Source organism: Nymphalis io, chromosome 19 (genome assembly GCF_905147045.1).
Source record: "Nymphalis io chromosome 19, ilAglIoxx1.1, whole genome shotgun sequence".
Taxonomy (NCBI): Eukaryota; Metazoa; Arthropoda; class Insecta; order Lepidoptera; family Nymphalidae; genus Nymphalis; species Nymphalis io.
Window position 1 is genome coordinate 5,396,907 of NC_065906.1, and position 10,754 is coordinate 5,407,660.

Below are 10,754 nucleotides of genomic sequence, written 5' to 3' on the forward strand. Positions count from 1 at the left end.
CAGTTTTTTTAATAAGTAGTAATGAATAAGTCCTTTCCTTGCTTTAAATGTAAATACAATTGAAAACTAATTTAAACCTGCACCAAAAGTCTTACTGTAACACCAATTATCTCTTTGTTTCAGATAGTAATTTTTTTCTGTGTGATAGTTTATTTCTGATTCAAAAAGTGAGTCTACCCTCAATAAATATTTTCAAACAATGTCGATGAACCTTTATCAAAATTTCGTCATTCTAGATGAATAAGATAGATTGTGATAAGAAAAAAATAATTGTTATGCTTTTAATACTGTTTTATTTATGTTATTATTTAGTGAAATTATATTCGAGCTTCAACACCAATGGAAGACTAATTTGTGACGTCATATTGCTTTGCATTATTTTATCTTTAATTATGGATTTCATTTAGTATGTAAACCATCGATAAATAATGTATGAATTAAAATACCTATTTTGACATTAATAGACATACTATTAACAAAAAACTGTACATAATAAATGCATCGATGCGTTGTATTCATACTTACTGATGAAACTTGAAAACATTTTTTTTTATATAACCCAGAGAAAACTACTTAAAAGTTGTTATCAATACTTGGCTATATATATATGCAATTGTTTTAGTAGCACATGTCTTAGTGTACTAGACAGGAGCGGAACATAATCATCGCGACTGAGAGCAAGCAGGCACTGTCATTTTTATCATTTACAACGTTATCTCAGTCCACCTACGACTGGGGCGTAGGATATTCAGTAATCAGTCGAGCGAGGAGACCGTGAGGAGACAAGCAGTGCGCGTATACCGCCAGGAACTTCTATTCAATTAAAACTGACGTTATAATGAGTGGAACAATGAATATAACTAATATCGCCAACGATGATGAGGAGTACGCTTTGAGAGCGAAAATAATAACTATGGTCTCCCTATTTAGCATCTCAATGGTTTTCGGCCTCTCTCCCATGCTTATTTCACTTAAATTCGGATGGTTTACGAAATCTGATGGAAATAATATGAGAGCATCCAATCAGTTTGTAATTGGTTTGCTCTCTTTTGGAGGCGGTGTCCTTTTTGCGACTACTTTCATGCACTTGTTGCCGGAGGTCGATGAAAATATAGAGCTGTTACAAGGTGAGGTATTTTTTATTCTTTATTTTAAATGCGAAGACTTAAATGTCTTCATAAACCTTTTCAATGTGGTTAACAAAACTAGCGGGGAGTTGGAAACGTATGCGCTTTTTAAATGTAAGGAAGGCCATTTTAATAAGACTAAACTTGTTAAATTAAAATACCTATATGAATATTTTTTAATTGATTGCAGGTATTTATATACGTACATAAATTCATTAGCTATGTATTTATTCAAATTAGTTTATCAGTGTATTTCAGTATTTTGTTTTAAAATTGTTATTTTTTACATGCGTTATAAATATATATTTAATCTAAATGCCTATCCTAGGCAGTGGCAATAACCTTTACTGTGACATTTAAAGGTAACGTGGAGAATGTAAACACACGGCAAACTAGTAATCGCCCATGACTTTCCTTAGAAGGAGTCAGGTTTTTAAGCGCTATTATAGGGTTGTATATGACACACAGTATATTCCTGATTTTTAAACCAATTGTAAGTATTGAAATAGGAGTATTAGATTCTGCCTAATACAAAAGGATACAATAAGAAAAGTCTGTTTATATTTAGTTTTTTCTAGGTAAATGTTCCAAATTAACGAAAAAATCTTAGTCAATTCGCAAACTGAACATGATATTAAATTTTCTATATGTTTTTTTTTTCTTAATGTACCTAACGCAAAAATATTCTTTCATCTGACTTGTAGATCCTGAGCTTAGAGCGTTCAAACCAAAACTTTTTACTTTTATTATATTACTAAACTTACAAATAACGTACTACAACGAAAATTAAATTATAGTCATTTTTTTTTTAAATAAGGAACAAATAAAAAAGTCTTATTTCACGACCAAGTCTTCTACATTCAGTTTCATGATAATCCTCATAAATTACACAAATCTTGCGCAGTTAAAACATTAGTAAGAATATTTAAATGTAACTTTAAAATGCATACAAATATAAGGACAGGATCAATCCGAGAATCGTATAAATGTAAATATGTTTATATGTAGGCAAACACGTACTATTAGCAAATACATGTCATAGAAGTTGATAATGCTTATAATGTAAATCTTAGTTTTGATTTTACTCATTGAATAATACGAACTTAGCGCGTTACCAGCTAATTCGCGAGCGTGGGTTAAATAGCAATAAATAGTGTCCGAGGCATAAATCATTGTTATTTATGTTAATCTAAATATATCAACCACCTACATCAAGCGGCTCACTACCTCGTGTACACAAATTCATAAAGGATTCTTAGTATTTATAGGCATTATATTATATATAACTACTAATTTGTCAACTTAACGCTTTTTTTGGCTTAACGGCACTTGATATTTTAAATGTCGGTTTAAAATATCAAGTGCCGTTAAGCCGTTTAACGGTTTGTCTCTGTCGTTTAGTTTTATTTCACTCACATCTAATTTTTGACAGTACGTTGTGGGATAAACACTAAATATAATCATTCACCAAATATAAAGAGACTAATTGTATTATATTATTTAATACAAAGATTAGATGGTAAAGCTTTGTGCCAGCCCGTCAGGGTAGGTACCACCCACTCATCAGATATTATACTGCCAAATAGCAATATTTAGTATTGTTGTGTTACGGTTTGAAGGATGAGTGAGTCAGTGTAACTACAAAGGGATTTAACATCTTAGTTCATAAGGTTGATGGCGCGTTGTAAAAAATAGTAATAATTCGTACATCGCCAATGTCTATGGATGGTGGTGACCTCATACCAAGAGTCCCTGGCCTGGCCCTGTTTGCACGTCCGCCTAACGAACACAAAAACAGGTATTTTTCTATTATAATTTCTCTGTTATAGTTACAAAAAAGTATCCCATACTAATAAGTGCGAAGTTTTTTTGAGACCTGTGTTAGTGGCGGAAAAACTGAGCTTACGATCATATTTCCCGTTGTTTTTGAAAAAATAATATCGTTTAAATCGCGTGTGCGAAAATAAATGCATGTGTACTCGGAAACGAGGGACCTACTGGTGATAGGGCTTTGTGCAAGCTCGTCTGGGTAGGTACCACCCACTCATCAGATATTCTACCGCAAAACAGCAATACTTGATATTGTTGTGTTCCGGTTGGAAGGGTGAGTGAGCCAGTGTAAATACAGGCACAAGGGACATAAAATCTTAGTTCCCAAGGTTGGTGGCGCATTGGCTATAAGCGATGGTTGACATTTCTTACAATGCCAATGTCTAAGGGCGTTTGGTGACCACTTACCATCAGGTGGCCCATATGCTCGTCCACCTTCCTATTCTATAAAAAAAAAAACCTCGAAAAAAAGTTATAAAATAAAATAATTGTTTGCTATTTATTCGCCATTACCGCACCACTTGTTAGGATCGTAACGTTAATGTTATTCATAGTCTAAAACCTTCCTCAATAATTGGGCCTTCGAAAATAAAAAATTCTGTCAAATAGGAACAGCAGTGCGAATTTTGACAACCAATTGATGGTGATATACTTTTGTGATGGTATGATTAAGCGACGGTATTCTTGAAATGCTATAATTATCATGGTCAATGTTACTTATCACTTTTTGACATTTCACGACCGTTTTACGTTTAACTGCGGTTAGTTTCGAGTTTGTTCTTACAGAATAGCTATTCTTATTTCTGAGTCTAGAGAGCAGCGAGCGAAAATATATGTGTAAACAAAATATTTACGTTTACATTGTTCTTGCTCTAATCCTTTAAATACAAAGAACAATTATCTAGATTGTTCTTTATATAAGTAGAATGAATTCAATCGTTGTCGTCTTGAGATACGATAACTATATGCGTTACTCGGTACGAAAAGCCGACAAGCCCAGTGATTTTAAGAACTAAATCTTAACTGAAGATTGCGGCTTCAAATCCGCGCAAACATCAATTTGCATATATTTATGTTAATAATGTATATCGTGCTTGAACTAAAATCTGCCACTTATGGATTAACCAACCTTTGAACTGCGTGGTGGAATACGCTACGAACTTTCTCAAGGAGAAAAGCCTTTAATGATTCCTTTTTAGGCTGTTAGTATGTTTTTCAATTGTATTATCATTAATGAATACAGTTGTCTCGCTAATCCAAATCCGAATTGCCCAGTCTAGTTAATGAGCATAGAAAAACAATAAAATAAGCTTTTTTATCTTTTATTTTGATAATACTATGTAGATTGCAAGTCATTGATATCTAAAGAGAGTCGTTGATAGAAATTTAGATTAACGTATTATGTAGCTAGTACTTTTTTTTAAAATAAGATAATAGAATAAAAAGTATATTTATGTAAAAAAAAATAAAGCAATATTTATTATTTTGCTATTTTCTACTTTTACTTCCGTTCTATCCTAAGATTTATGGAATTTTACAGTATTTCTTTTATAGTTCATTTTTAAATACAACGACATTACTTATCTAAGTTAACTGATTTTAACTGTGATGTGAGACCAATAATACCTTTATAATACAGTATTTGACATGATTTGATAAGATTAAGATTAAATTTTTAACGATTTTTTTTGTTTGTATTTTCGATAATAGAGTTAGATTGCCTAACATAGCGGTAATGTGTAAAATACACAAATACTTTTAATTATTTTATATATTATATATTGTAAGATGTATAAATTTTACCTTATATTATATGCTAGAATAAAAGATATGGCAGAATGGTTTGGAATGGTTGCAATAAATATCTGTTGCGTGTAGAAAATATCGAATGTCATTAGAGCATCAATAAAAGGTAGTGGAACACATCACTTACAAAATTTGGTAGTGTTGTATGGTTAAGTGAGCCAGTGTATTCACAGGCACAAGAGACATAACATCGTTGGCGATATAAGGAATGTTCAATATTTTTTACAGCGCCAATGTCTATGGGCGTGGCCTATCCACCTGATCGTTAATGGTTTCCCGTCGCCTTATATACATTTTATAAAAAAAAAACAAATGGCCCAATTTTCCTAAGGAGATTCCGAAGTAACCGAGCTCCAACTTCCCACACTTATCCGAACTCAAAGAGTACCCTATGGTACGGGTATAATTGAGCTGAGCTCATCTGCCTATCTGTCACAAGACTATATCTTAATCATCATTAGCTAGTCAGAAATTGTTCCGATCAGTGGAATTAGAAACGCTAAAGAACGAATCAGACTTACACAAGGATTGCAGAGCTCCGACAATTGATAATTATTGATTAGCTATTCAATCAACAATACCAATGACCAAATGTCTTACTCTATTCCTTAATGTCAAAGTGGTCACCTCTGCCCCTATCTATAATCATAAATAAAGGAAGCCATAAGGTTTTGTTGCGGGCATATAAAATCTGATAACATATAAGATTCTTTTGTTTGTTAAAACAAAGTTATATTTGCTACTTAGTACTTTTATTAATATAACGCATTCGATAAAGCAGGGGATCCCACAGGACTACGCCGTCGGTTATTGATACTTAGACTACTTAAAACAATTGCTCCCTGTTGTATTGTCTAATTTCTCTCCGGGAAGTCCAGGACCATATGTTATTTTATTTGTCACAGGGAATTACTCGCGTTATATCCGCTATAAAATTCCTTTCTAAATTGAAATGTTGATTATTTATAAAACTACGAGGTTTGTGTGAAATATTTTTAAAGCTAATAATTAATTACAAAATAATTTTACAAGTCATACTAAGTATTTCTTGATAATCAAAAAAACTGTTTTTTTATTTCCCGAACCGTTGAACCCAAAGGCTCGAGATTTCCGGCCTTAAAAGTCATTTAGTAGACTGAAGAAGCACAGGGTCAAGATACCACCACTTCATAAAAAAACTATTATTGTTAAAAATATCTTTTATCTTTCCTTAGAAGCGGGACTAATACCAGAAATGCCAATTTACCTTGCTGCGCTGATCATGTGCTGCGGGTTTTTCATGATGTATTTAGTCGAGGAGTTGGTCCACGTGTACATTAATAGTCGCGAGAACAAGACTGCAAACACTAGTTTCACCCGTGTTTTGAGTATACGAAGGACTAGTGAAGAGGCTGGTGTTTCTTCAGACAAGCCTATTAAGGAGTTGGAGGCTACAGCACATCATCACGGGCACAGCCATCTCGCAGTGACGTCTGATGACACAGTTGTAGCGGCCTTAAGAGGACTTTTAATCGTTTTAGCTTTGTCTATACACGAACTGTTCGAAGGATTGGCTGTTGGATTAGAATCATCTGCTAGAAATGTCTGGTATGTTTATACAATTCAAATTTATTATTATAATTATTTTACAGATACAAAATTAATGTGTTCGGTAGCTATTTTCACGATTGATTTGAAATAAATGTATTTGCACCATATCTATTTTAGAATATGTTTTTAAGTTATTTTTAATTTTCAAGTTATAATTAGTAGGTACACATAACTTATTTACCACACTTTAATCGCGAAGCAAAGTGGTTTATACATTTTGCAAACCTCGCTAATTACGTGTGGTATTTTTAATCAATCAATTTAAATACAAAAAAAAAACTGTTATCATCACGTCTTGGTCGTTCGCACTATTCATTGTTTTTAATCGCAAATAACACTTGAATCAACAACATACGACGGCAAGTATAAGAAATTCAAATAAATATAATTCTACACTACGTAATACTTTTGAGATAAATGGTTTATTCATATTGACGTATACAGCTAAAATTTCATATTTATGTTGGCAAACTGATCAAAGAAATTTACATAAATTTACTACATTATCAATTAAATGAAATAAAATCAATTGCAAAGATTTTATTTTAAACTATTGTTCGTTGTTACATTTCGTAAATAGGTTAATAATATGTCAATTAATATTCTATAATGGCGTCGATAAGCATATTATGTACTTTTCGTCTCCGTTTTTCTGATTTGACATCATAAGAAACATTCCTTCCTTTAATTCAGTTAGGAAAATTTATATATTTTCAAAATAAATATAATAATATTCTCGATAATGTGCCTACTGCCGCCGCCGATGCGGTTATTTATGGGTAGGATCTATGCGGAACCTTATAATGTTACATAAAGTAATATAGCGTAATTAATTCATAATCAAGAGAGGCTTATTGTGATAATAATATTTTTAGGTACATGTTTGGTGCAGTGTCTGCACATAAGTACATCATTGCCTTCTGTATCGGTGTCGAGTTATTAGCTGCTGGCACTAAGCGATGGTTGTCCATTGTCTACATCTTCACCTTCTCCTTCGTGTCAGCTCTGGGTATCGGCGTGGGAGTTATGTTAGTTGGGGGCGCGGGCGCTACCGAAGCCGGAATTTATTCAGTTGTATTACAGGTAATAAAAAGTTTTTTTTTTAATACTTATAATATATAAATAGGTTATATTTATTTTCGAACGTTTCATTTCAAGCCCTAGAAAAGATTATTTTTTATACTCGATGAAATTTAACTGTCGTTGAAAAGTAGTTAGTGCTGCAGGGCCATTAAGTTCGATTTAAAAAAAAATTGTTAATGACCAATTAAATAAAAGTTGTTCAGTATTGCACAGTCTCATTTTATTTCAGAAAGAAGGATGACATACTTTCCTTTATTGATTTTACTTTATTGATTTCCGAAAGATAAAACTCGCCTAAAATCTTGGTTTACGGTATGTCTACCATAATTAATGAATGGCGTTATCTTTATAACAAACATGAATAATTAGTGAATATCCGCCATGGAAAGCTCGCAAACAGTATACGTTCGATGAATTTTTACTTCTTTAGAGATCTCACTCTACATTGCCGCGGTGAATTCAAGCGCGATGTACCTATTGAACATTTTTTTCAATCACAGTTTCATTATGTGCTTGGATACTTAAACTTGCTGTTATATTCAAAAGCTTGTCTTCTTTAAACTAAATAGTATAAAGTTAATTTGTGTATCTAGACAACAACGAGTTAATAGCCCTAACAACAGTATTTTATTATTACCCGCAATGTATATAAGTAGTATTAAGATTGTACTTGAAAGTCATTGAAGCACTTCTCGTTGAAACGGAGAGCCGACAAGAAAGTCACGTATTCGTTATCTACAAGTGCCTATTAATGATGTAAATATGAAAAGTTTGATGCTTCTTGGTCAAAATCAATCGAATTATCTTAGATACTGTCGATTTACACGAATATGTCACAGATATTTCTGATATGAGATTAAAGTTAAGATAATCCAACTAATACCATTTCGTGATTCTTATATACGTGTATTATATATTTACAAAACCATTTCATATAATTGATGTTTATTTTTTGTCAAATAAATGACAGGCAATCGATAAATTTTCAGAGCTTTTCTTATAAATACATTATCATTAATATCGATTCATGTTTCCGCTTAACATTATCTATTTACTCGCGTTTAGTTGCGTTTCTTGGCGATTCTACATACAGAAAGTGCTTTACATTTAATTTAACTTGACGAAACCATGGTTGATAAAAACGGCTTTTCTAAGAGCTTGTTTAAATAAAGTATGGATAGTCTGATCTTGAATATAATGAAAAATTACGCTAAAATGTTCCGACTAGATTAAAACGAGCACTTCTCTCTTTTTATATTTTTTTCAATCCTTAGACCTAATGGAAATATTATGCGTATTCCCATGATAACTTATAAACTACCTAAGTGTTTTTCTGAATTATAAATTATTTTGTTTAGATCTGTAATATAAAGTAATATAGTACATATATTCATTAATTAATTCATCAGGGTCTGGCATGTGGTACGTTGGTGTACGTCGTATTCTTTGAGGTATGGAGGCAAGACCGAACGGGACTGATGCAGTTTGTGTGTTCTGTGCTCGGTTTTGCACTAATGGTTTCTCTTGAAGCAGTTGTGGAAATAGGTTTGTGAAGCATTTAGTTTAATCATAAGTCTATTAAAATGCCCTCATAGTATATACAGTAGTTCAGTAACAGCCTGTAAATGTCCCACTGCTGGGCTAAGGCCTCCTCTTCCTTTTTGAGGAGAAGGTTTGGAGCTTATTCCACGACGCTGCTCCAATGCGGGTTGGTGGAAATGTGTGTGATGTGGCAGAATTTCGATGAAATTAGACACATGCAGGTTTTCTCACGATGTTTTCCTTTACTGAAAAGCAAGAGATGAATTATAAACAGACATTAAGCACATGAAAATTCAGAGGTGCTTGCCCGGGTTTGAACCCACGGTTAAGATTCACGCGTTCTTACCACTGGGCCATCTCGACTTTTAGTATATAACTATGTCTTATAAAAGACTACATACTTATATTCTAATCAAAGATTACGGACCGAAATCCACAGAATATTTTCGTGTTTTCCTGAATTTCTATCGCATGTGAAGAATAATGTGTACCTACAGCAGAACAGCTAAGATGCTAAAAATCTTTTATATATAAGGAGTTTAACTAATTTTTTCCATGAAAAGAAATAAAAATTGCTGTCTTCAATTACAATTATTATGTATAATTGTTAAGTGATCATTTAGTAACAAAACTTAAGTATTTGGAGATATCAAAGAGTAAGTGTTATAGATAATACTTCCAATCTTCCGTTGTAGATGTAATCTGCTATATGGATCTTGTCACGTATTTTCAACGAGATAAATATAAATCTCCAATCTTGAGAATACTTGTGACATATTTAGAGTATTTTATATACAACTAATGTCACCAAGCAGTAAATATGTATAATATTTAAAAATATTATTTCGTTATATCGATCTTTATATTCTAATAATGGCATAGGATATGAGGATTATTTACGTTATTTATTATTATTTGAATATTTCTTATATCACTACTAGGGGGGGGGGGTACTATTAAACCAAGTTGTGGCTAAGGTCGCAAATTAGATGAATAATTAAACTAATTACAACCAATCACCTATCGGGTCCATATTTTAATTTAATTTCGGTTAACCTGGACCAAAGTTAATCGTAATAAATATTAATTTATATAGGTAATCTATTTGTTAATAACGTGATATCGGTTTCATAAAACAAATGTTGTATTGTGTGAATATGATCTCTCGGACGAGCGGTTTGGAAGTTAAACGATCACTAACAACATAACGAATTTACTTATATAAATCTACATGATCACATTAATGAAGTTCCAGCGAATGGTACCTTCCTTATGGTACTAATAAACAAATATTTTCATATATCGGTTGTTTGAAAATTTGCTAATGTACTTAAACTTCGTATATGTTACAAGAACACGCTTAGCCAAGTGTAGTGCCGCCCTAAAGTTTTGTGCATAAAAAGAAACAACGAAATTATACGTTTAAGATATATTTTTTTATTTGACTATTTGTTCTTACAATTAAATTATATTATTTAAATTTGAATTCCAGGATTACTTTATAATAGATGGATTTTTGTTTCAGTCGCCTGATGTATATACATACCTTGAGAAGTTTAAAGGAACACAGGAGTGTTCTTCGAAGGAGATGGTTACGATCACCAGAGGTTGTGGTCAAGATTTGTGACGTAACGTTTGACATAGTTTTACTTAAATTTGTTATATAAGAATAAGACTCTGCTTAAATTTTTTTGTTATTAAAATATTTTCTTGAAGACTGGATTTTTAAATTATTAACCTTTATTACGTAAGGAGGCGGGGTTTATAAATGATACA

The 10,754-nt window shown here is 32.2% G+C and overlaps 1 protein-coding gene across 1 annotated transcript; it reads left to right on the top strand.

Moving 5' to 3' along the window:
* Positions 1 to 638: 638 nt before the first annotated feature.
* On the top strand, positions 639 to 10,693 carry LOC126775809 (zinc transporter ZIP1-like). Its single transcript, XM_050497911.1, has 5 exons — positions 639 to 1,127; positions 5,978 to 6,350; positions 7,229 to 7,436; positions 8,846 to 8,981; positions 10,504 to 10,693. Exons 1-5 carry the CDS (start codon positions 839 to 841, stop codon positions 10,509 to 10,511), a joined length of 1,014 nt encoding a protein of 337 aa, XP_050353868.1. The 5' UTR covers positions 639 to 838; the 3' UTR covers positions 10,512 to 10,693.
* Positions 10,694 to 10,754: the final 61 nt, after the last annotated feature.